Source organism: Vidua chalybeata, chromosome 11 (assembly GCF_026979565.1).
Source record: "Vidua chalybeata isolate OUT-0048 chromosome 11, bVidCha1 merged haplotype, whole genome shotgun sequence".
Lineage (NCBI taxonomy): Eukaryota > Metazoa > Chordata > Aves > Passeriformes > Viduidae > Vidua > Vidua chalybeata.
The window spans coordinates 7,035,012-7,060,258 of NC_071540.1; the positions used below are offsets into that span (position 1 = coordinate 7,035,012).

Below are 25,247 nucleotides of genomic sequence, written 5' to 3' on the forward strand. Positions count from 1 at the left end.
CAGGCAGCAGTGTGATTACCATTTGCCTTATGGCCTGGCTGTTTTTAAGCTTTAAGTCAACTGCACTTTGAAGCTAGTTATTAAAGAGAGTTTTATTTATGCAGAGAAACCAAGGGTAGCTGGTCACCTTTGCACTGTGTCACCTTTGCCATGTCACCATGGGGACACCTCTCAGTATTGGCCATGTGGAGGATGGTAATACAGGTGACTTTGGGCAGCCAGCTTAAACCCAGTGCTGGAACTTGGTGCTTCAGCTGCAGTCATGTCTGCATATAAAACATCATTGCACATCTGGTACAATTAGATTGCTTTAGGAAATTGTCGCACTCTCTCAGTTTGGGGGGGCAAAGCTGATTATTTTACTATTAGTGAGAGCCCTGTGTTGTCTGCTCTCCAACTTGTGTTGTCCCACCTATGCTGCAGAGCCTTCATCCTGGAGGGCTTCATGTGAGACATTGACTGAATTCTGCCCAGAAGGGAGATGCAAATTGTTTTCAGCACTTTGGGTTAGTCTGAGGACATGCCAAGGAGATGCAGCACAATCCCAAATCAGTGTCTGAGAGGAGGGGGTGAATCCTGCAGCACTTCATCAAACTGCTTGGGGCTGGTGTGAATGGCACTCTGAGTGGAAAGCTGCTCACCTTTTGTTAGAAGGGTAAAAACAAATGTTTAATTGTCTCTTTTTCCATCATGCCAGGGCCTGGCAGTGGGAGCTTACCAGTAGATATATTTTGGGGTGTTTCCCCACTGCTCTAGGACAGACAGAGCAGCCATTTGTTCCTGACTTGGAGCTTGAGCCCTATGGGATGAGATAATACGTACCTCTGGGAGCAGAGTGTGTGGCTCTGCTGTGGCTGCCCCGCACACTCTGCCACTCTGAGCCACTACTGTGTCATCAGCCTGCCAAAACCCCAAAAGCAGCAGTGGTAAAATGATGAACTTGGATGTTTCCTTTAGACTGGCACAAAGACGAATGAAGTAGTGAGAGAAATCAACTATTTGATTAATTTTCTACTGTGCCTCTTTGCAGCTATGGAGTATATGTGGTCCCTTCCCAAAATCCAGTTTTCTTCAGTGTCAGCAGTGCTTGGGTCCTGCAGTGACATGGGTGATTTGCAGTCAGCCATTTTAGTGCAAAATAAAGCTTTCTCTGTTGCAGTAGTTAATTTTTAATGACAAATAGTGTGATACCACTCCACTTTCACTTTGCACTGAGGAGATCTGTTCAGGAGAGACTCTGAAACAGGTTGGCTTGGCCTGAGATAATATTGCTCACACACTCTGGGATAAGAGGTTTTCTAGGGGCTGAAAAACCTCAAATGCTCATCTCTTCTATAGTGCTGACATTACATGTACAACAAGAAATCTGCAACTTGTGTGTATGTGATTTTATTTTTAATTCTATTGAATACTTTTTTGTTTGTTTCTAATTATCCCTGGAAGCCCTTTCCTCAGCTGGTGTGCATAGTGGGAAGTGTTTATGTGGTGAGCAGCAGCACCAAGTGAATGAGGTGGAGAAGTTTTGGTCTTAGAGTGCTTGTTCTCAGGGACAGGTCTCTGTCCCTTGCTGAGGACATGTGGCAGCATTTTACAAGCTGGGATCCTGTGTCTCTGCTTACTCCTTTGTGAGACTCTTCTGGCATCTCTGCTCTGAGTCCTGACTGCCTTATCCATCCACCCATACATTTTTGCTGGCCTGGCTCCAGAGCACCTGAGCACTAAATGTCCCAGTACCAGGTCTCTCCTCCAACACTTCCTCAGGCACTTCTTGGTTGCTGCAGACAGCCTCCTGCCTTCAGAAATCAGCATGGAAGTGTTTAAGCATGTAATGTAACATGGAGAAGAACTGGTATGTGAAAATAACTGACGGATTTGTGGTAAAAATTAGGACAATGAGAAGATCCCTGACAGATTTGTCCGTTATAATCAGCTAGTTGTGGTAGAGTGAAGCTTTGTCTTTTTCCCAGAGCTGTGTGTGATGCTGAACACACATGGGAATTGTTCAGGCCAACAGCAATGTACTGAAGAATTTGATTCTGTAGAACCTCTGAATTTGTTATAAACCCATTTTTTTTTCTGTCTGAGGCCAGAAGTCTCATTGCAAACTGGCAGTAAGTGACCTTCAGCACTTACTGCAAGGCGTGGTCTTCTGAGAATCAAAAGAGAAAGTAGTTCATATTTTCTTTGTTCGTCCTTTAACACTAGGGTTTTTTCCAAATTGTATTAATGTAGTAGCTGGGTTTAGTCTCGGTTGTAGTGGTCAGAAGATAACTTAGAACATCTTTTGCAGGATTTGGAGACGCCGGGATGCCGATCCGTGTTGATGATGTGATGACGCTGCTCAACCATGTTGCCACGGTGAAGGGCATGAAAGCTGCTGTCACATGTTCTGGCCGGGGAGCAATGCTGACAGGTGCATCAGCATTTTTAGGGGGGATGCTGGGAGGCCCTCCTGGAATTGCTGTAGGTAAGTGTGCTTTGCTTTAGGAACAAGAGGGTGGATAAATCTTAGGCGTCAATACTTCCAGTGGCTTTTGCATTAAGTGCCCCTAAATCAGTTATTGATGTTCTCATAAAAGTCCCTTGAAGATGAATTCAGCCAACCTAGGCTTTCAAGTATTTCTGTGGTATCATGGGAAAAACTGCTAACTGAGTAAAAGCTGCAAATTAAGAGTTTTTGTCTAATGAAAAACTGCATCCCTGTGTGTGCACAGATGACATTTTAGCAACAGTTGCTGGGGGTGGCAGTTTTGGTGGCAGGGTCAGTTCTGCCACCTCTCCATTGTGAGGGTTCTCTGTCTCCTTCCTTCCTTCATTCTGTCCGTCCCAGGCCCTGTGTGCTCCGGGCAGTGCTGGCAGCCCTGTGCAGTGCTGTGCTGCACTCACACTGCTGCTGGAGGGGAGCCCTGGAGGGCTGCTGGGCTGCTTTCTCAGCGGCCACAGGCACGTCAGCTGTACATGACCCATCCCTCTGCTGTTATCCTGACAGCCTGGGGCCTTCCACTTACCCGAGTGTGTCTTGTCCACTGGGGAGGGTGGGCTGTGCACGAGGTAGATGAAAGCCTGAATGTGTCTGATGGGATTGGTCTGTGAGCACCTGCAGGGGTGGCCTTCAGGTGTGTGGGACACTGCAGTGTGTGACTCTTAAAGGAGCAGAAAGCCTTGACCAGTCTGGGAGGATCTGGTAAGAGACTTTTGACGCTGCTCAGGCAGTTGTTGGTCTGGTGTTTTCCTTGGGCAAGGTTTATTTAGCAGTAGAGCTTACCCTAAGAGAGTGTCCCAGGGAGTGTTTTGTTTCTGGTTTCTAGCTTGAAGGCATTAGTTGATTGTATAAAGGGTTTCCTTATGATTGCTGTTGATGTAAAGAGTTTTTAAAAAGCCTTGTTGATGCTTTGAATACTGTGGATAAATCTAGTTATAGCAGACACAGATAACAGCTCTATGTTGATTTCTAATGCAGGTGAGGACATTGTTGGTGAAGCTGTGGATAGAATTCCAGGCTTTAACATTTATTGGTAAAGACTAATGATTCCCTGTGTTTCCTAGGAGGAGCAGTGGGTGGATTGATTGGATGGATCACTTCTGGACAGTTCAAGTCAGTCCCTCAGATTTTAATGGAATTGCCTGCTGCTGAGAAGCAGAAACTCTGTGCTGAAGCCATGGCTGTTGTCAAGAACTTAGACTGGACTGATGCTGCTCAGCTGATTGCTCTTGTAATGTCAAATTCTGCTCTCACGGACAAGGTATTAGGAGTGCTGACCACTTACCTTACCAATGAGCTAAAAGCACAACTAAAATATGGAGAATAATCCTCTAGGATTGTTAGAGCAGGATTTTTATGCTGGATTGCATTTTACTCCCATTGCTGTGAATCTTCAACACAACAATTGTTATTTATCAGTACTAATTATAAATACATGCTGATCTAAGTAATTTGGGGGTATTTGGTTTTGGTTTTTGGGGGTTTTACAATTTTTATCATTATTTTTATCATTTTTGATTAGTGTGGCTTTGTAAGGATAGTATTGGATTACTGCATTAACCTGACTTGCTATGAAATTTTGGATTGCTCGGCACTAGGAAAAATTCAAATTGCTGAAGGGAATCATGCTGCTCTTAGGCTAATGTGTCACTTGTGAAAATTTTCAAAGTTGTTTTGTTTTATTTAGAAGACTTGATTCTGTTTAAGTGCTTTATTTTTTTTTTCCCTGTGAATGACATGTAAGGTGCCAAAGTAGCTGGGGCACTTGGAATTTGTTTGTTTTAGCCCTGCAAAGGAAAGTTTTATAAGGAATTGCATTACTGTGAACTCAAAAGACTCAATCTGTACTTTGTCACTTTTGTATTGTAATTCTTGAGTTATCTTTTCTTGTAAGAAGTGAAGCAAATACTTCAACAAGATTTCAAGTAAGGAAAACAAACTGTGAACATTTTCAATTCAATTTTCACCAGGTTCCTGTGCCCTAGAATGGGAGGGTGTGACATTAAAAAAATGGGGAGCTGATTCTGCCAGTTTTATATGAGCCCCAGGATTAAGGCTGTCATTTGAGCATTGATTTCTGGATTGAGTCTGTACAGCTGATCCTCTGTTTTCATTAAAATGTCCATAAGAAGCCTCATAGTGATCTGTGTGCTGCTTTAAATGACAGGAAGACTTTAGGAACTCAGGCAGGCCTGCAGTGGGCAGCCAGCAGTTGGCAGCAGCACTGCTGGTGAGGTGGGGTGATGTGCCAGCTGCATTATTACTGTCAGCACCAAATGCTGTGGTGCTGAATGTCCCAGCCAGTTGGTCACATTGGGTTTCGGGGCACTCATAAGACAAGTTTCTAGGTAGAAAAATGTGCAGGTGTACCTTCTTTTTATGTAAAGACACAAGTGAAACTGTTCTGCCAAGTTCATCTTTTTGCCTAAAATAAAGATCTCTGTGTGTGTGTGTGTGATGAGGTTTTTGTAAGTTAAGGTTTAAATGGTATAACTTTAAACTCAATTGCTGCTGTTGTATGCATTTGATTAATTTACTTCTGCAGGTAGCATTTGCCTTTGTTAAATTCAGTGAATTGCAGGACTGTTATTGTTCTCAGCATTTGATAACAATTTTTCAGTGATGTGAGAAGGAGATGAAAAAGAATGGTAAGTTGGCACTCCTAACCTTGTCAGAGTTTTATAAAGCCAAGCCTAAAATCAATGGGGTTTCTGTTTCATTTGCACATTACATACACTGCAACTTTTAAATGTTTTTACAAACTATATAAAGTTAAAAATACTATTTTTTATAAATGCAGTTACTTTTGTTTGCAATTTTCTGGTTATTTCACTAATTAAATTCAATCTTTTGAAAATAACACACTGCTAGCAGTGGCAGATGATTGAATGATCCAGTGGGATGGAATTGGCATCCTATGCTCAGCTGTTCAAACCCAGAATGAACAGATCTGACAACTGATTGTAAAGCAGGCCATAGGAAAATGGGCATTCTGGTTCATCTGTAATAGTGTTTAGTATTTAAACAGATCTTTACAAGTTTCAGTGGTTTCAGACATCAATATCTTGAACCCTATTTTACAGATATTCATAAATGTGGGCCTACACATAGGTAGTGATTTGATTTTTACCACTTGTATCAGTGTAATAGACGTGGATGGAGTTTAGATCATTTTACTCTGGTCCTCTACTCTCCTGTGAGACTCTAAGAGTATTCTTTGAAATGCTTTTTATTATACCCTTAGAAATTGTAAACCAATTTTAATTACACTCTTAGCCTTCACTGTGGTATAAAAGGGGCATGTGTTATATGGATGCCAACAGAACTCAGGTCCCAGTAGTTCAGAGTTCTGTACAGACCAGTCCTAGCTTATGTCAAACCCCACTGCTGCTGAGCTCCTCAGAAGCCTTATGCCACAGAGGAGGATGCTCTCAGTCATTACAATAAATTTAACTTCTAGAGGTTTTCAGATTACTGGAGTAGAACCAGAAGAAAGTTTAATTATGTTTGTTCTCTGTATCTTTATTTAACAGATTTGATGCTCTTGGAGGTCCTTGGAAGGTGGCAGGTTTTCAAAGTGGTAGCAGTAGGTTTGTAGACTGGTCTGAAACACATTTCACTGCTTGTAATGGAAGAACAGAAATGAGCTCAAGTGCTCATCTCATGTGAGTTTGGACTTCAGAGAATGAGGAAATGACCACTCCTGTTGTACACCCTGATACTTAACTACAGAGGGAAAATCAGCATGGCAGCCACAAAGGTTTTGGTGATGGTGTTTCAGTGGTTTGTAACAGTTTATATTGCTGAATGCTGCAGGAAGAGCAAGTTGTACCTTTAGTGCTCTGACTGCAGCCCCATGGCTGTCGTATTGAGGTCACCATGATATTTGGCCTGTAGCCTTGAGTGGGAATTTGGGCGAGTTAAAAGCACCCTTCAGCAGATTTGATCATCTGAGGGAGAAGAGCAGCTGCACGAGAGTGTTTTAATATCCATCTCTTGCTGTTCTTTGGTAGAGACAGGGCTGTCCTCCACTGCAGCCCTTGCTGGTGTTGGAAACAGACACAGGTAGGGGATGGCACCTTCTGAAATCCATTCCAGCTGCATAGTGTCCAGGCTGACTGTGAGGCACAGCCATTGCCTGGGAAACGAGGTAACATAGTGCCAGCAGCTTTGGGAAGCAGCTGAAAGAGTCACTATGGGGAGATGTACATATTTATAGAAAGAAACCATTTGTGATGCTGGTTATTAACCTGGTTTGGTTGTAGATGTGACAGAATCAAGCTAGGTTTTCACTGGCAGATGGTGTATTTTTTAGTTAAAAGTTTTTTTGTTGGTTTTTTTTTTTTTAATTTGGTAAGCTTTCTGATTTCAAAATAGAAAGCACCACAAAGTATTTTGTTAGCAAGAACAGGGAATATACATGCTTTTATAAAAGGCAGTCCTGAATTCAGATACAGACTAGCAAATGAGATGTGCCATCTAGTGGCAATTAGATTAATTCTTAAACTCAGCCTCTCAAGGCTGCCTCAGTATCTGGGTAACAGAGTTAGTTAGTTACCTTTTTCTATGAAAAGTAAGGTTGCTTTCTTTTTTTACTCTTACTCTGTCTAATTTCTAGCTTTAGTAAATTTGTGTTAGACTAAAAATACCAGCCCAGCTACAGCCTAGACTAGAATTTATATGCATTCCCTGCAGAAGTTGGCTCTTTGGTGATTATCATATGTGAGCTGTGACAGCACAAATATTTACTGCAGCTGCATGTCACATTTAATTACAGTGAGAAAATACAGAATCAGACAGAGGAGGGCAGTTTACTTCTCGATTACTAAGGGACAAGTGGATTTTGTGAGCTGAGCAGCAGCCGGTTTGCAAAGGCAGATTGTCCACGGTGGAACTGGCAAGCCAGTGAGGAGTTTGTTGCCTGGAGGGCTGCATTTCTTTGTGCCCTACAAAGGAAGGTGGTTCTTGGCTCAGCCTGTTCACATCGTATTTGTCACGTCCTCTCTCACCTCTTAGGCAGCATGAAAAGCAACAGGGATTAAGCATTCAAGGACATTAAACAACAAGGCCAGCCTGCCTCCTTGCAGGGCTGCACAGCCACACCTGCAGAGGGCTTTGCTGGGCAGAGGGTTCCCGGAGCAGCCGCTCCGCAGGGCCGCTGGCAGGAGGGGGCCGGGCTGCCCCGTACAGGGGCACACACGGCTGTCCTTGTCCTTCCTTCCCAGGCCAGCGTGGGCCGAGTTCCCCTGGGGGCTGCTGCCTGCCCTGCCCGCGGGCCCGAGCAGCTGGAGAGCTGCTTTGTGAAGGAGGCCGAGTGTTCTCCTGCAGCAATGGTTTGCTGGATGCCCCAGGACCCTCACCCCGCTTCCCCACCAGCTGCTGTGCTGTGAGGGGGTGAGGACAGCGCCCGGCTGGTGCTGGGGGGCTGTGCGAGCTGAGCGACAGTAACAGCGGGGTGTGCCACACCAGCGTGTTGTCAGTGTTTGTTTCTCAGTGTCCTCTCAGACCGTTCCAGCAGTGTGGGGTGTGGTACTACGGGCTGCAGCCTGCTTACAGGCTGCTGTGCCCTGGCACAGCTCTTCTCCTAGGTCACAATTTACAGCTCCTGCCAAGTGTGCTCCAGCGTGTGGGGCACGGCTGGGGTGGAATGACTGCCATCACCTGCTGCCACTAACACTCGCCTCTTCAGGGAGGAAACCCTGTGCTTCAGAGGGCTGGGTGGGCCAGAATAGCTGCTCTTTTGAGGCACAATTCTGTTTAGCACACGTAGCATAAAGCTATTGACACCCAGAGTGTGTGTCCACATTTCTTTCGGATGACACCCCTCTGATGATTGCAACCCAATGGAGATAAGCATGCTTTTTCTCACTTTGGTTGGTTTGTGGGAAATTAGGGCTACAAAACTCACTGGAAGGTTATTGGAAGAGGATTGTAATATTTAAAGCCATTAAGCAATTTGATTTTACACAGCTATATTCTCATGGCATACCTGCTCAGATAGTCTGTCCAGGTTTGCTTATGTACATGAAGTGAGCATTTGACTCATCCTCCATCTCCTGGTTCTTCTTGATTGTCAATGATTAGCTAACTTTTTGGACAAATATTTTCTTTCCTTTAGGATCTTTCATATCCTACTGCTGCTGCCTTCCTGTGAGCCCCTTGGCCTGTTGGGCTGACAGAAGGATGGCATATGTGGTTTCCTGAAACTTCTGTGACGGTCCTGCTGTCAGTGCAGGTCTTGTTCAGGTGCTGCCCATGCTGTGTTCTCACCAGTGTGGGGCCCTGTGGGGCTGGACAGCAGGAGTGAATCCTCCATTTGATGGAATGGCATCCTTCACTATCCAGAGAGGCCTCTCTGTTAATTGTTCTGCTGCTTTCACATACACACATTTCCAATCACTTATTCCAAAATTAATACTCCTGTTCAAAACTGTGCAGATTCATGTGGAGATGAAATTTTCACGTTTTTTTCCTTGCAGAGTGGCAGCAGCTCCAGCAGTGCTCCCTGGTGACTCAGGGGCAGGCTCAGGGTTTGATCCTGTGTAGCTGCAGTGGCAGGACCTGCTGAGCTCAGTCTTCATCAGCAGTTTGGCAGCACTGGTGCAGCCAGAGGATGTAAAAGCAATGCGTTTTTCCCCCAACTAAAAGCTCTTACACAGAAAGCAGTAGCTTAGGCTGTCACTGCTTGATAAGCTGATGTATAACTCCAGACTAATTGAGTAGCAGCCTTTCAGCTGGGTTAGAAAGCTTTTAAAAAACCAAAGCCCTTTGCATTGAAGTGAACTAAAGCTATTAGCCCCTAATTAAAACATGAGGTTTCATCTTTACCTTTCTAGAGATCACAGAAATCTATGTATTTTTCAGGCTGTAAGCCAGAAATCAAACATTCATCATGTAATTGCAGTAAGTGTGGGCTAATACTTCTCATTAAGTGTGATTTATGAATTCCAGAACAGCCTACGAGGTAAATATATAAAATTATTCTGAAGTCTGCAAAAATGAAGGTATTAATTTCTTTGGATGGCTGTTCAGCAGGAAGAATTTAACATGAACATTACAGCTTTCAACACTCGGTACAGACACTGCATTTGGACACCTGTACCTTTGCAGTTTCCTCCGAGTCACTGCTCATCTTTCACACCAGCTCAGCCTTCAGCTGTCAGCAGGGAAAGCAGCCTGGCTTTCAGGCAAGCCATTCTGCTGGGCCTCAGAAGAAGTGTCACCTTCTCTGGCTCTTCTGCTTGTTTCCTGGGTGACCTTGAGTAACTTCCCATCTAGATCCTGAATGTGCTTTTTGTTAAACACTTTGTAATCTATCAGTAGGAAATGATGTGTTATAGAAATGTGATAGCACTGTTCTGTAGCTAACCAATCTCTGATCCTGCAGTCAGGACATGAGCATCAAAGAAGGAATGTAATAAATGTTAGCAGAGGTTCACAGCAATCAGGACAAAGAAGAAACTGCTAAGTTTTGAAATGTAGCTGCTTTCTTTGTGGCAGGGGAGTGAAAGACTTACACTGATGTTTGACCTTAACTAATTAGACCGTGTACAGGAGTGTCTAGCAGGATGCAAATGTTTTGTGTTCCTTATTCCCTGCTCAGCTTCAGTAGGCAGGAGTGAATTAGGGTGAAATTAAATCTGTCCTGTACTCTGACATGCTGCTTTGGAGTAGAGCACTCTCAGATTACTTTGTACATATAATCTGAAGACAGAATGAAGGGTTTGTTATTTTGGTATGAGTCAGTGAGATATGATGAATAATCTTTGCAATTTGGGTTCATTCAAAAAAGCTTTGAAGCTCTTATTTTTACCTGACCCTGCTGCAGCTCCCTGAGCAGCTCCTTGTGCTGAGATGTTAAGGCAAAACAATTGGAAAGTCAGAATCAGCTCCTGAACATTTACAGAGACCTGAGTGTTTGCAGTAGGAGAGACCATGGAGCCAGTGCAGGTGTGTGTTTAGCCTCACCTATACCTCCCCAGGTGCTGGCAGTCCCTCACAGCTGGAGGAGATCTGCCTCTCCTTATGAAGTGGGTAAAGCCTGTCCTGAGTGAAGGTAAACTCATTCTTCTGATATTGGTGTAGAGTCACAAAATTAGTTTTTGTTCTCACCCAGCTAACTGCCCAATGGATATTTCCTCTCCATTTCTGCCCTCTCCCTGGCAGACAATTCTGTTTGATACTGATGGAAGTTTTCTACAAGAAAGGAGCCCAGGGCAGCTCAGATTTTTGACTGCTATCTGCACTTCCCCAAACATCTCCGGCTCTACAAATCCTCCTCTTTCCGGGCAAAAATGAGGGAGCCATCTCACTTTTCTACCTTGCTCTTACAGGTAAATTTTAAGCCCTACGTAACCAGTTTTTCAAAATCCTAAGTTATAAACTTGCTCCCTTCTAGAGCAGTGAAGGGTACAAAAGGCACAAAAGTTGAATGTAATATTCAGGCTTGAGAGGGAGAGACGGATGGGGTGCAAAAGCAAATGCTTGGTTACTCAACAAAACGGGATAGGGCAAAATGGTCCAGAAAATAGTAGATTGTAGCAGAATACTTGCTGAAGTATCACTAGGAATCAGCTGCCTGCTCTGTGCCTGTCTGTGAGCCACAATTCATGCAGCAGACTTTGACCAAACTGCAGTTTATTAATGGCTCGTGCAGGAACAAAGTCAGTAATAAAAGGCTAACTAGGGTGCTGGTGGGGAAGGCTGCTGGATCTGATTTTGCTGGCTTCCATAAAAGGGGCTTGCATGTTTTTTCCCAGCCATTCTCTTCAGGAATCTGTGTATAAAAATATTTGTTCCATAACCACAGTGAACAGCCTGGCAGCTGCCTGCATGCTTGAGGCTTTCTGCTGTCTCAGGTTTAACTCTGCAGGAGCCTGTGCTGACGCTGAGTCTAATTCTAATTTTGGACTTTCATGTCCTCAACCTGGTGCTGTGGGACTGGGGCTGCTGACAATGGCAGCAGCACGTCCCTGGTGTGTATGGGGTGAAGATTAGCCTTCACATCGTGCCACTAATGATAAGTACCAGCGAGGATAATAAGGAGCACTCTTATAGTGCTTTACGTCTTCAAAGTGCTCTACTCTTGCTAACTAATTAAGCTGCCTTGTGACAAAGGTATGTATTTGTGTTGTGCCTAAGGTAATCGTGCTGTACTGTTATGCAATAGACCAAAACTGGATGGTGTCTGCAGATAGCACTCAGGAAATCAATTAACCAGCTACTGGCTGCTCACACCCCAACAGCAGAGCCAGCTTCAAAGCTGCCCCATGTCCTTTGGTTAGCCTGGGCTGGTCTTTGGGAAGCTCGGATATTCGTGGAAAGCTGCACATGCCAAGTGTTTGACGATGTGGTTGCAGTGTTTTGCAGCAGCTCCGTTTTCAGCCACACCATCTCCCAACCCTGCCCAGAGGATGCAGTCCCAGTGCTCGTGAGTTAAACCCAGGCACTGCTGGGCTTGGCCCAAGAGCCCCAGCTCCGTGCTGCTGCTGTGTTCTAAGAACAGGATGGTTACTTACCAGTGTGTACTGGTTGCAAAGGAAAACAAGGTCACGCTGTGCTGTGCTGCCACGGTGAGGAATAGAGGGGATGCTCTGCTTTATCTGCAAGATTTCAAAACCTTACTGGGCAGCAAAGCCACCTTCCCACAGCATCCCAGTGCCTGCCAGCAGCTGCAAACATTGAGCCTGCAGTCAGCAGAACCCTGTATGTTGGTGCCACCGAGGGTAACCCTGACTACACAGTGCTGACCTGTTTTCTCCCAGGAAGGAGCTTGAGGTCACTGGACAGATTTCTGACAGCACAAGCTCAGTGCTCAGCAGTGAGTCAGAAGGCAACAGGAAGGTTAGGGCAGATGGGAAAGGAAACCAAGAAGTAAATGTAGTTAGGTCATTGAACAAATCCAGGTAGCTGCCCCATCTTGGATAGTCTGTGCAGCCTGCTTGGTCCACTGGTGTTTGTCCTTTTGGAGCCAAAGAGGGCATTGCAGGACTGGGAAGGATACAGAGAAGGGTAACACTGTAGGGGAGGGCACCTGTGTAATGAGAGATGGGCTGCTTGTAACTCTTCCACCTGGAAAAGGCACTGATGGGGGAGATTTTGTCACAGCTGTGACTGGCACAGAGCTGAATAGGAGGAACAATACTGTGCTATAGAAGGCAGGGTGCACCCCCTGAACTGGCAGAGGTGAGGGGAAGTGCTTGTTCACACAGTGTGACAGGGAATTGTGCAGCTAATTGGCACAGGATGCTCCAAGTGCCAAAACAAAAATGTGTTCAGGCGGTGATTAGGCAGACTGAGTGAGGACTGGTCACACCAGCTACTGCCTCCACAGGTTTCTCACCAGGCTGACAAGAGACTAGAGCAGCAGCAGTATTGCTTTGTAGGTGCCTCTTCAATGCTGTCCCTCATGATTTTGGGATAGGTGATCTGGCTCTGGGTTAGTAAGAGTGCTTTCATGTTCTCCCAATTCCTGCAGTGCTGTGCCAACACATGTGCTACTGTGAGTAAAACCCAATGCAGGAACTGCCAAAGCAATCACCCTCTGAAAAAAGCATGGCATTTTCTGTGTTGTACAAAAGGGGTTTCCTGTGCTAGGGAAGACCTGCCCATTTGCCTTTGTGTCTTTTATTCTGCTCAAGAGTGGAGCCTTCCTCTCTCACTGCTTTCCCATGTACAAATAAGTGATTAAACAGAGGACCTGACCTCTCCAGGTCCATCAGTTGTAATCAGTTACTTCATTATCTCAAAATTGCAATATCATCTTAAAAATTAAACCAAATGCCTTTATTACTTGCACCACAGAGAAAATGTCTTCAAGCCACTAGAACCCAAAACACTAGGCCATAATTTTAAAGGGGGAAATCTTTATTCACACCCTTTTAAAGTGGAATTTATATTAAGATATTGTGCTGTTGCTTTGTTTTGCAGACTCTCTCTCTCTTTCTCTCTCTCTCTCTCTCTATATATATTTTTTTATGTATTAAACAAGCTCCTTCTCTTCCCCTGTCTTGCTGTCATTGCTAAACGTGCAGCCAGGAAGTCTCTGCTGGTACAGCTGGGAGGGAGGCCCTGCTCACTGCAGCCTTGTCCCAGTGTAGCTGGATGAGCTGGCCCCAGGAAAATGCAGCCTTCAGAAGCAAGTTCTGGTGGGGAAGAAGAGCAGGAGGAGAAAGTTCCAGTGCTCTGAGTGGGAGGCAGAGCTGGACAGGAGGTGACGAGCCTCCACAGAGCTGTTAAAGCCACATCTGTTCTGGAGCAGCCTGTCAAAATCTGTGTCCAGGGTGCTGCGTTGCTTGTGCTTGGGCAATGACCAGCCCCTCTGCCAGCTTCCAGCACAGGACTCTTCCCCCGGTTCCCAAGGGGAGCAGCATTTCCAGTGCTGGGGGCTCCCCCACTCTTCCTGCACTGCCCAGATGGTTCTCCCAAAGGGTGAGGGTGCTGAAATGTGGGGAAGCTCTGTGGAGCTCTAACTTGTAAGGTCTCAAGCAACAAACACATCCTTTTGGATCCCTTGTGTGACACAGCTGTGGCTGGGCTTTGGCTGTTGAGTGTCCCTGAGGAGAGAGGGAGGATGGCAGCTGGTGGGAGGGTGTTTACTTGCTGCTGCTCCAGAGGGCTGTCCTTAGGCTCCAGGGTGTGCTGAAAGGGCTGCCCCTGCTCCAGGGCTACACCAGCTGCATTCCAGATCCCGTTTTCCTGGAGGTAACACGCCTCCAAATGTGGTACTATAGGGAGCAGCAGCAGTACTGTTAAGTCCTGAAGTAGCCAAGTGTGACAGCCTCCATTTGTCATCCTCCCCAGATTAACAGCTTTTTGCCAGTGGATTTTGCAGAGCCTCTCATCATCAGAGCTGTTGCCTTGCAGACAGATGGCTGCGGTGTGACATCCCGGGTGCCTGTGGGACCAGCACAGACAGAGGGGCCTGCTCAGCCTGCAGGGGCTGTATCTGCCTCCAGCCCGGTGCTGGAGAGTGGACAAATGCAGCTGCAGCCTCACACCCCGTGGGACGGGTGTGCCTGACAGCAGGCACCTCTGCTGAGGTCTGGGGGGAGGCGTCTGCCCTCCTTGGGCCCCAGCAGAGAGCTGTGCTGCAGAGGGCCCTGTGCAGCAGGGTCAATGCACAGCGTCACTGCTGCCTCTGCTCCCCGGGCCCTACACACAGCTGTGCTGGGAGTGTGTCGGGGGAGAGCTGGATCCTGCCCAGCCCCTCAAGGCAGCCTCTCCCGAGAGGAGACAGCCCTGCAGGTGGTGTGAGGCTCCCCGCTGCCCAGGGAGCTGTGCAGGGGAGGCTGCTGTGGGCCCAGCCCCAGAGGGCTGGCACTGGGTGCTGGGGAGCAGGGCTGGTCACAGGGTGTGCACAGCCAGGCTATGCACACCCATAGGGGCTGCTCAAACACGAAACGGGTGTGCTCAAGGACATTTTGGGGAGGATCTAGAGACTCAGGTTAGTTGGCCTGGAACTTGCTGCTGAGCACTCATCAAGCCAGAGGCTCTGATGGAAGCCAGGAAGCTGCGAGCTGGGTGCTGGTGGCTCTGGGCTCTGGGCTCACCCGGCTATTGGAGCTGTTTGAGCCACCTGAGGATGCCTGTGAGGGGCACTCCTGAAAGCACGCTGGAAATCCTTTCTATGTGAAGCCACTAAAGCTCTGGTTTTACCTTATGTGTAACTCTTCCTATAAAAAAATGTGTGATTTTTTTTTTTCTTGTTGCTGTTAGAGGGAAAGAGATGTGTCTGGCCTTGAGTTAATGCTTTTTCCTTCTCAAATCCATTTTTTCCATAGGCTGTCACCAAAACACATTGTGTTTTATGATTTAAAAAAGGAGAGGTTGGCCAAAGCTCAGCAATCCCTTGCTGCATGGAGCAGTCTGGGCAGCAGGATCACAGGTAGCAGGCTGGCTGCCAGCAGCAGATGCTCTGCCCCAGGGTGTGTGCAACAGGAGGTGCTGCACACTGGAGCTTTGCTAAAGTAAAACCTTTTCTCTAGCTGCCCTTCTCCTTTTTCTCCCCCCTCCCTACAGTAACAGACTGGGAGGTTGTGTAGCTTGCTCTGGGCTGTGAAACTCTCCATAAGAGGTTTACAAAAAACCTGCTCATTGCTTCTTTGCATTTCTGGCTCTCAGTGGAACTGATGTCAAATGCCAGCTTTGGTGTTGCTGGGGGTTCACCAGCACTTCACAGCACCTCCCTGCCTGCCCCCTCTCCTCCACCTGCAGCACAGGACCACAGCACTGGCTGCATGTGGAGGTTTTATCAACCAGGTCACAGGCTCCCTTCCCATACACCTGCATGGCACTGGGGCTGTTCCTGCCTGTGACATGTAACATAAAGCAGACCTGGCTGGTATTGCCCTGCAGTGCTTTACACCCTGGTGTGCAGCCTGTGCTCCTCTCTGGGGGCGCTGGACACCATCTCCAGCACACAGGTCTTGGGCAAGGGTTTCTTGCAGCTGTTTTGTGTCCACCATGGATGGGACAGCAGTGTAACATCTCCTTCCTGCCAGCACCATTCTTAAAGGTCCATGGCCTGGAGCAGAAAGGGTGAGAAACAGAAGCCTGGACTTTTCATAGGAGACACCACTTTACAGCTCAGGAGCAGCTGGGACCCGTGTGTACTCCTCAGTTCCTCCTCCTAATCAAAAACCAGGCAGAGTGAGGAAAATGAGAAACTGCCTTGCAGCAGTAGTGAGTTGGAAGAGGCTGTGAGCTGTGGCAGAGCCAGAAATCCAGCTTGGATAGAAACTGAGTGCTTGAGTAACTGGAAGCAAGACCCGGTTAGAGCAGCTGGCTCACTTCTCCCTCCTGAGTGCTTGTGAATGCTGAGTCAGCACTGTGCTGGAGCTGGTGTGTGCCTGAGCTGTGCCTTTGGACAGCAGAACACACAGCTTTCCTTGAACCTTTTTGATCCTTTCAGTTTATCTGCAGAGCAAATCTCCCCACTACCTTCTCTTAAGCTTTCATGACTGGCTGTTGCACCAGTGCCATCCTCTTCCTCCCCTTCTAATCAACTTTGGAGAGCAGAAGAGGATGGTGTGCAATGGGGACACCTTCACCCTGCTGTGCCCTTTGGGCTGTGACGCCTTCAGGCAGGGGTTGAGCAAGGAACCTCTTCTGGCACATGACCCCCATAGTTCATGTCTGGGAACCCTTCAGGAGGAGGCTGTGACCCCACAAACCCTCCACCTGCAGATGTTTCCCAAGGTGAGCACTGGAGCTGCTGCTCTTCCTGCCCACGTGGGGCTGCAGGCTGGAATGAATCTCTGGTAAGGCCTTTATTTAGCTAAAATAGAAAGAGCACAAACTATCAGGAAATGCCCTATTAATGCTCTTGAGATAGAATCAGGCTGGAAAACTGCAGGCTGGGCTGTAACAGCACACAGCCTGTGATTTAAAACCCATGTGTTCAGCAGGCCAGAAGCCAGGAGCCCCGGGCTCTAATCCCAGTGCTGAGCTCTGCAACAGAAGTTCAGGAAGTGGGGGAGAGGCTGTATTTAAATTTCCCCATGTTTTCCTGGGCATGATCCTTTTACCATAGACATTTAAAATTTAAGAATTGCTTGGTTTCCTGGGGCTTCCAGTTGGTGGAAGATGTGTGCGTTTCTCCAAGAACCATGAGCAGTATGCATCAGAAAAAGGGGCTGGGTTGTTTTTGGTGGTTTGTTTGTTTTTTTCTGACTTTTTTCCCCTGCTGTGATTAAGAAAAAATTTTCCTCACCAAGAAGGCATTCTTTAGAGGCATGCCTGTCCCTCATTAGAGCATAAAAGCAGTTCATAGGTCTTTTGGGGCTGGCAGTAGAAAGACCTTTGAACACACAAAGTAAGCTGATCTCTAACAGAACTAAGGATTAGGTTCCAAACTTCAGTACATTTCTGATTGGATGCAGATTCAGCAGCTGGACTATTTTTGGCTCATGAACAGCTAATGGCTGTTTATTTTTAAGGTCATTTTCTGTTTGCATAGCATGTACACCCTTCTGGTGGGTGGGAGGCATTGTAAAAACAATCACTGCTGTGCAGAGTTAGGAACTAAGCCTGGAGAGAGATGGAAAAAACAGAACTCGGTGTACTTATTGCTTTAAAGCCCAAAAACATCTGCTTAGGTCATAAGGTTTGCTGGCCCACTCTGAGCTATGTCCCCACCGGAAAAATACCGTTCCAGTTAATACAGACTACTGCAGGGGATTGCAGGAGACTTGGGGAAAGCCTGTCAGACAACAACATGGTATAAATAGAAAGGAAGCATCAGATTTGATGCCCTTACCTTCAAGCAGTAAATAGAAACCAGAGCAGTCTCCCCACAGCTGAGGAGTCACCACTTGTGCTGGGCTGGCCAGGCCTGGATCCCAGCTCTTGTTAAGACCCTTGTTCAATAATAATATGCTTTATTGTCCTGTTTTCCTGGCTCCTTTCTGTTGGCCATATCTTTATTCACACACAGTCAAGTGATACAAATTCACTGGAACAGTAGCAGTTTATAAAAGATAGTAAGAATAATTATCTTGAACAGAAATTTAAAAAAACACATGGCCACTTGTCAAGCAATGCACTGCTTTCGTGCATTGTTTCGTGGTACAGAAACATTTTACAACATTGGCAGTGTATTCCCAGCCATGTTGCTTTTCCAGACCACAAAATACACAATACAAAAATATACTAAAAGTAATGGAGTTTGTAGAAATGTCTGCTGCAAAACAATTGCTATTGTCTGATTTCCTCTATATTTACTCCCACACTACATTATGATAGAATACTTGAATAAACACAGTTCGTTTCTAACTGAATTTGAACTTTTAAAGTTGATCTCAAGTAAAGTCTTTGGCTCCCATCCTTGAAGTACATAAAGGACCTTAACTTTGGACTTGTGAGACTGATGAGGCAGGAGGTGAGCCCACAAGTGAGAATCTGATGCCTTGGGCAGCAGCCCAGGAGGCAAGGGAAAGCTGAAGTGCTGTACTTCACAGGATCTTAATTTGAGGCTTTTTCCTGGATTTTTACAGACTTTTAACAAGTCTTCCCTGGGCTGTCTTTTTACCTGATAGGCTTGAGATTTTCAAGTTTCTAGCAATCTGGTACAACTGCTTGTGTTTGAGATCTGGGCTCTGCGCTCAAGTGAGTGAACTGCAGTACCTCACTCCCTCTGTATTTCACTGCTCAGTGTAATTTTCCCTGTCCCTTTCCCCTCTCCTTCCTCCTCCTAGCCCAGTACCACTGGCATGGCCTCTTTCCATGTGAGAGAGTGGATGCTCCAGTGCTTTGCTAGGGCTGCTCACACTGAGCCCCACACAAGCTCCCTGCATTCAAAGTACCATTCTCTTAGCGTTCCCAGCCTTGAGAAGACAGGGAATCCGGTGCTGGCCGTACTGTGCAGGCATGAGCAGCTATTCCCTCAGGCTGGCACACTTGCAGTGAGAATCTCAGAATGCTCATGGAAAGTGACATCCAGAGTGGTCCTTGCTGTGACAGAGGAACACATGGTGAGCAGGCCAATGTGTTCAACTCTGGGATTTCATGCTCCTTTTCCCCCCAAGAGCCAATCTCAAAACATTTCAAACAAGAAATGTTTTAGCAGAGAGGAAGAATAAGGCACTGAAGGTGAGCTCATTTGGTCAAGACTGATCCACAGGGCACTGCCCCAGTCCTCAGTGCTCTTCACTGAGCTGTTCTCTCTGTGCTCACATCATATGAGACGTTCTCAGAGGGGAAACCTTGTCTCAGCTCTGACACCACACACAGGAGCCAAGATCCACCTTCCTAGGCACAGCCTTCAGAGAAGACATTGAGAAAGACACGCATTGGAGGCCAGACGTTGGCTTCCCAGTGTGTAAACACCACCAGCTCCCAGGGAGGTCAGCTGTGGAAAGATGACCAGGATACCTGTGAGGTATAAAACTCTGTGTCTGCTGGCCACTGCTCAGCTTTCTCATCGTCAGACCTGTCGCTGTCATCGCCGCTGGAGGGTTCGTAGCCCTGGATGGCAGAGTGGATCGGCTCCGGCTGCCTCCGATCCGCCTCTGCCTCCTTCTTCTTCTCTGCCAGCAGCTGCCTGTAGCACAGGTTGCAGACCCTCAGGGGCTTGGGGGACAGCCGGGGCATCAGGAACCTCTGCCTGGAGCAGTCGGCGCACACCACGAAGCCGCACTTGCGGCAGTGGTGCCTGCGGGTGAGCGTGGAGAACTTGGTCTGCGTGCAGCGCATGCAGATGTCCGTGGCCTTGTCTGGGATCCAGGGGGCCGCGGGCTCCCTGCAGGGCTGCCGGCCCGTCTTGGTCAGCAGGTGCTTGATGCACTCCTCCAGATGGCTGATCCACTCCTTCCTCTCCGTGAGGGAGGCTGCGGAAACTACAAAGGACTTCTTGGAGGTTTTAATCATCCAGCGGTTCTTCATCTGCAAGGTGTCTGGCAGCATCTCCAAAGTGACATCTTCAAGGGGGATGATGTGCTGGGAGTTGTACTTCCTTTTGTTGATGATGATGCTGCCGTAGACGAGGATGTCGTTGAAAAGGAAAAATATGCGAGGCTTTGGTTTCTTGCGGCATTCTTTGGTTAAAATCCCTTCTCCCAGGAGGACCCTGCCCGGCAAGGCTAAGGGCTGCCCAGAAGCCCCAAAGCAGTTTTCCACGGCAGCAATGCGCTGGCTGTTGATCTCGGTGTTTGCAAGGTGGTCCACCATCTCCAGCTCACCCTGAAGAGAGGAAAACAAAGAGGGAAGTGGTCAAACTGCACCAGGGTGAAGGTGAGTGGCCAGTGCATGCACAGCTGAGATGCTCCTAATGCAATCTGAGGCTACAGGTAATCTCATGGGCACTCCTCGCTTTAGTTTGTTACCTTTCTAAATAAAATCCTCAAACTTTCTGACCTCATTTTACAACAGCCCAGGCTGTACTGGGATGGTTCAATTTGCAGCAATGGAAGCCCTTGAAGACAGAGCCAGGTCTTCCTGGTTGTGCTTTTACCGGGCTCCCTGTGTGTCCTTAGAAAAGAAAGCTGCTTGGTCTGAGCCTGATTTTATGCAGATCCATAGATCTGCATTAAAGGGTCTTGAGAGCAAGCCTCCTGTGAGCTCTGCTTGAGAGGAAGTGGAATGCAGCACACTCATCTCTCCCACAGCTCTGCACCCTCCTCCTCCCACCACCTGGGGGTTTGACATTGTGCTGTGCCTTGTTCTAACAGGAAACCCAGGTAAGGGTAGCCCCGAAGCAAAAGCAGCTGCTTGCCCTTGGCAGTCTGCAGTGAGGGAGATGCTCCCTGCAAGTGGATTTTCTCACTGCCCCTTCCAGGCTGGAGGGTGCTGCCCCAAGGCCAGCTGGGCATGGGAATGTGAGTCATTTCCTGCTGCAGAGAGGTAGCTCAGCCATCACAAGGCAGGTCACAGGGCCATGTGTTGTTATCCCGGTTGCTGCTGATGGCTCCTGGAAGCACTCATGCAGAGCTGCTCTCCACTGGTATCCTGTGCTCCTTGCCCAGAGCCCCTGCTGCCAAGGAGGCTGGAGGGAAGGGGAGGATGACAATATGTGCGTGGGGGACCTTCTACCCTTGCCCCTCAGCCCCAGTCACCCCTCTGCTGTGCTGCAAGGGGAGCCACAGAGCTGCTGCTGAAGGCTGCTGCACACCATGCACCTCTCAGCTGAGCCATCTGGCAGACAGAGCGGGCAATGCCTCCGAGTTCCCAGAGCTTCCTTCTCTAGGGTGAAAAGGCACAAGGCCAGGACACAGCTCTAGCCATGGCAGACCTAAATGGAGTGCCCTAGCCTGCAGGAAAAGCTTTCACTGAGAGGCACGGAGTGCTGAGTGCTCCTGAAGAGCTGCCTTCCTCGGGGTGCCCCTGGAGCTGGAGGGAAGGGTGTGAATGCTCAGGGCCTCAAAGCCCTGGAGTGCACTGGGTGGAGCTGGGCAGAGCTGGTGTACCCAGCTCACCTGGGTGTGCACTTGCCATTTACTGAGTGCTCTGGCCAGGCTGCAGCCAGAGGGGGAATCCAGGGGCTGCCCCCAGCAGCAGGGGCTGAAACCACTCCCCAACCCCCCTGCCATGGCACAGACATGCAGCAGCTGGGCCAAGGATCTGTTACTCGTCATCAGAGAGGAGAGAGCCTCCATTCCCAGCGTGGATCCATCAGCCTGAGTGGATCTGTGCATGGAGAGGAGATGTGCTGCTGCAAAAAGCACCACATGTTTTTACCCTGTCCCTCTTAAATACACAAATTAGGCCAAAGAACAGACAGGCAGGGCACACTGTTGTCCATGACCGTGCACCAAACTCCCTGAGTAAGGTTACCCAGACTCTCACCTATCCTGGGAAGTGATCTCTCCACAAATCCCTGGCTGAGGAGTTTCTTTGTGAAAGAGCAAGATAAACACACAAATAATAAAGGAAAAAGTCAAATTACAGCTTGGGATCCTTGGTGTGCAAAGACCGTGAATGCAGTAATATACTGCCCAGAACTTTTGGCACCAGCAACACCAAATGGGCTAAACCAAAGCAGTCCCACCAGTTTCCTTTCCTTTCCTCATCCTTCTGGGTTATGGAGCTCTTAGCCTACCTCTTTCATTTTATGTAGTTTAGAAGCATGGCCCAGCCTCTCAAGAACTCATGGTCCTTGACATGACTCTATTTCTAGGGATCTCTGCACACCAGATTTCAGTGGTAGCTAGAATATTTTGTCAGATATAAAGGCCTTGCCTGCAAGAGCCAGGAACCCCAAGCTTGTTTTAAAATAGGAGAGTAAGCTCTGCTGCTGTGAAAGCTTTAGCTGTTGCACTGACCTGGGTCCCTGCACAGAAAGCTCTTGGACTTACTGCATGGAACAAAAGGAGAAGTTGCTGGACACAATCCTGTAGTGTGAAAAAAGCTGAAGGTGAGCCCTCAATACACATCAGACTTCTACCTGCAGGTATGTCCTTACTCCTCCACCCTCTGGTTTGCTGCCTAGTTAAAATACCATGAGTTAACCAAAGAAAAGCCAATTCTGTCATGGGAAAATCTCTGCTAAGACTAAAATTGTTGGCTGCTCTAGCCCAGTGTATTTCTTGAAGGAGTTTTCGTGGGTTGCAAAAGCAGAATGTTTTCCTCCCATCTCTCTTCCCCCTCAGGCATAAGTGTCTGGAGAACAGCACATACACATAATAAAAAAAAAATAGTAGGAGTGGGACTTACAGTGCCTACCTTTAGGCTTGGACAACTCACTCTATCCCTCTGTGTGCTCCCTGTTCAGATGGGGGCTGAAACAGCCATCTGAGGGGCTGACTCATCACATCCCACCACAAGCCAGATCCATCCTGCCCTGAGTTCCACACAGTGCTCGGCTTGACTGACCACATAAGACCCAATTTCATGTTAATAATGTGACTCACTGCAAATAATCCACAGTTTGGCTTTGGAATGCAAGCACTTTGTGAATCTGGTAAATAAAGATAGCTGCTGAGTGTTACTATGGTCTGCTTTCCTGGGAGCTGAGAACCTCTCCCTTTGGAACAAAGTGAGGATATGAAGTCTAATCTATTTTATTCATTTTGGTAAAAGTTTTTTTTCCTGTTTGCTCAAGTTTGCTATGTCAGGTCACAGTGCTTATTAGCAAGTGCTACATATGCCTATGTACCACATGTAGCAGCAGCAGCTTACCCAGCTGAAATTAAGGTGGCAAGATGTGTTTTTCTGGCATGCTGATTTTCACAGAAGTTTCTGGCATGGCGAATTCTGGGGTTGTTTTTTTCATCAAGATCTGCTGGTTCTGCATGTAATCAAATACTATGCAGTGAATATGACTGTTCAAAGGAAAAAAAAAATACAGCTTGGCACTCCACTCCAGAAGTAAGCACGCCACAACACTTAACAATGAGCGCTTGTTCACTTGTGATTATAAACAGCCATGTTGATGCCTGCCAGGCACAGCATTTCAAGCTCACGGGTCAGCAAGTCTGGGGTATGTTTTTCAAGTCTGTATGTATCTAAGGCTTAGGTGTACCGAGGCAGCGAGCTGTTCTACCTGATCCTTCCGTTCCTGCCATCAGGCAGAACTGACAGCCTTGGTATCCACTGCATACCTCATGCATACCACGCATGGGATGGTCCATGACTCTGAGATCTGACTGCTGAGGGCTGCCAGCAGAAAATGCCCTGAGCCTCACCTCTCTGCAGCTTTCCCTGACTCCCTCTTTCTGCTCTGCTCTGAGAAATGGCTCCTGGAGAGAGGGCTGGCATAAGCTCTTGCTCACCGAGGACAGTAAGTAGGAGGCAGCTGCCCGAGCAGGCATTTAGAGCAAGAAGAACAAAGTTCCTCTCCTTTTCCTGCCTGAGGGCATTTCAGCTTGCTTCTCCCTCTTTCCTGGCATGATGTAACTGCTGGGGTAAGGAGGACAGGCTCTGGTAACCCCATTCCTGCCATGCTTACGAGGAACCCAATTCAGCACATGTACATTTTGGGACTGCTGTCATATCAGGCCTTTAAGAATGTCACCAGTTCCAGTGGGACAGGGACTGACTGAGCTGCCAAGCTTCTCGCCACTGCTGCTCAGTGTAGGGTCAGAGCAAGGGGACGGCCGGGCAGTGGCTTTTGAGGAGCTCACACTGATGCCACCGAACCCAGCTGTTGGCAGCCTGAGCTCAGTTGTGGCTCTTGCAAGTGCCAGCCAGGCTCAGAGGCGCCCAAGCAGCAGAGGAAGGGAAGGAAGGAAGGGAGGGAGGAAGGGGGAAAACCACGAAACTCAAGGCAGAGCTTTACCCGTCCGTCCCCCCTGTCTCTGTCCCTGCACTCATCCCGAGGCATTCCGCCCGCACCTCCCGCTCCCCGGACTCGTGACAACGACAGACACGGGCTGGCTGCCGAGGGGGAGCCACCGAGCGAGGCGACAATTCCCTGTCCCTCCCAGCGCCCGGGAGCTCGCGTGCCCCTCTGGAACAGGCGCAGGGCCCAAGCGGGGTCCCGCTTACAGCTCCGCAGCGGGAGCAGTGCCCAGGGTTTTCGTACACGGGCAAAGTTGGCAACTTACAGAGGCCCTTCTAAAAACCCCAACACGCCCTCCCTTCTAAAAACCCCAGCACGCCCTCCCTTCTAAAAACCCCAACACGCCCTCCCTTCTAAAAACCCCAACACGCCCTCCCTTCTAAAAACCCCAGCACGCCCGCCACCCTGGAGCAGCGCTCGGGCCGCAGGCTCCGCACAGGCGTGACGGGACCCCCGGACGGGCAGCACACACCGCGGGATCCCGGGACGGGCAGCACACACCGCGGGATCCCGGGACGGGCAGCACACACCGCGGGATCCCGGGACGGGCAGCACACACCGCGGGCTCCCGAGCCGAACCCCGCGGCGCGCACGGCCCCCCCACGCCGCCGCTCTGTCCCACGGCGGGCGGAGCGGAGCCGCCACACCGCTCCCGTCCCCCGCTGCGGCCCGGCAGCGCAAACCTCCCGGCTCTCCCCTCAGCCCCGCGCCGAACCCCCGCTCGCCCCGTACCTGCCGGCCGGCCCCTGCCAGCCCTCCCGCGGGCCGCGCCGGGCGGCTCCGTCCGCTCCAGGGCCGGGCCCCGCTGCCGCTCCCCGCCCACCGCCACCGCGGCCAATGGGCGCCCCGGGGCCGGGCGGGGCTGCCGCGGGCTGCGAGTGCCCCGTGCCTGCCCGCGAGTGGGGCTGCGTGTGCCCCATGTCTGCGTGTGCCCTATGCCTGCCCGCGAGTGGGGCTGCGTGTGCCCCATGTCTGCGTGTGCTCCATGTCTGCGTGTGCCCCGTGCCTGCCCGCGAGTGGGGCTGCGTGTGCCCCATGTCTGCGTGTGCT

General features: G+C 48.7%; 2 protein-coding genes across 10 annotated transcripts in view; one reads left to right on the plus strand and one right to left on the minus strand.

Annotated features, from left to right (window-relative positions):
• C11H19orf12 (chromosome 11 C19orf12 homolog) overlaps positions 1–4,937 on the plus strand; it is a 30,427-nt gene extending 25,490 nt beyond the window's left edge. For all 6 annotated transcript variants that reach the window (XM_053952875.1, XM_053952876.1, XM_053952871.1 and 3 more), the window contains 2 exons: positions 2,291–2,467; positions 3,547–4,937. In XM_053952875.1, the coding sequence (XP_053808850.1) occupies positions 2,308–2,467; positions 3,547–3,809 (423 nt within the window). In that variant the 5' untranslated portion in view covers positions 2,291–2,307 and the 3' untranslated portion in view covers positions 3,810–4,937. The remainder of the gene's footprint in view (positions 1–2,290; positions 2,468–3,546) is intronic.
• A 12,936-nt stretch (positions 4,938–17,873) lies between these two features.
• Positions 17,874–24,995, minus strand: PLEKHF1 (pleckstrin homology and FYVE domain containing 1). 4 transcript variants are annotated; one of them, XM_053953246.1, is made up of 4 exons: positions 24,930–24,995; positions 23,096–23,238; positions 22,240–22,308; positions 17,874–20,161 (listed from the first exon to the last, which is right to left on the minus strand). In XM_053953246.1, exon 4 carries the CDS (start codon positions 20,147–20,149, stop codon positions 19,328–19,330), a length of 822 nt encoding a protein of 273 aa, XP_053809221.1. In that variant the 5' UTR covers positions 20,150–20,161; positions 22,240–22,308; positions 23,096–23,238; positions 24,930–24,995; the 3' UTR covers positions 17,874–19,327. The 4 variants fall into 4 exon arrangements, with proteins under 4 accessions (XP_053809221.1, XP_053809219.1, XP_053809220.1 ...); XM_053953244.1 differs by lacking the exon at positions 22,240–22,308; XM_053953245.1 differs by lacking the exon at positions 22,240–22,308 and having other exon boundaries at positions 23,096–23,204; positions 24,930–24,972.
• Between the last annotated feature and the right edge of the window lie 252 nt (positions 24,996–25,247).

Excerpts from the sequence above, each read along its gene's own strand:
- PLEKHF1 (XM_053953244.1), bottom strand. The coding sequence starts at position 20,149 with ATGGTGGACCACCTTGCAAACACCGAGATCAACAGCCAGCGCATTGCT.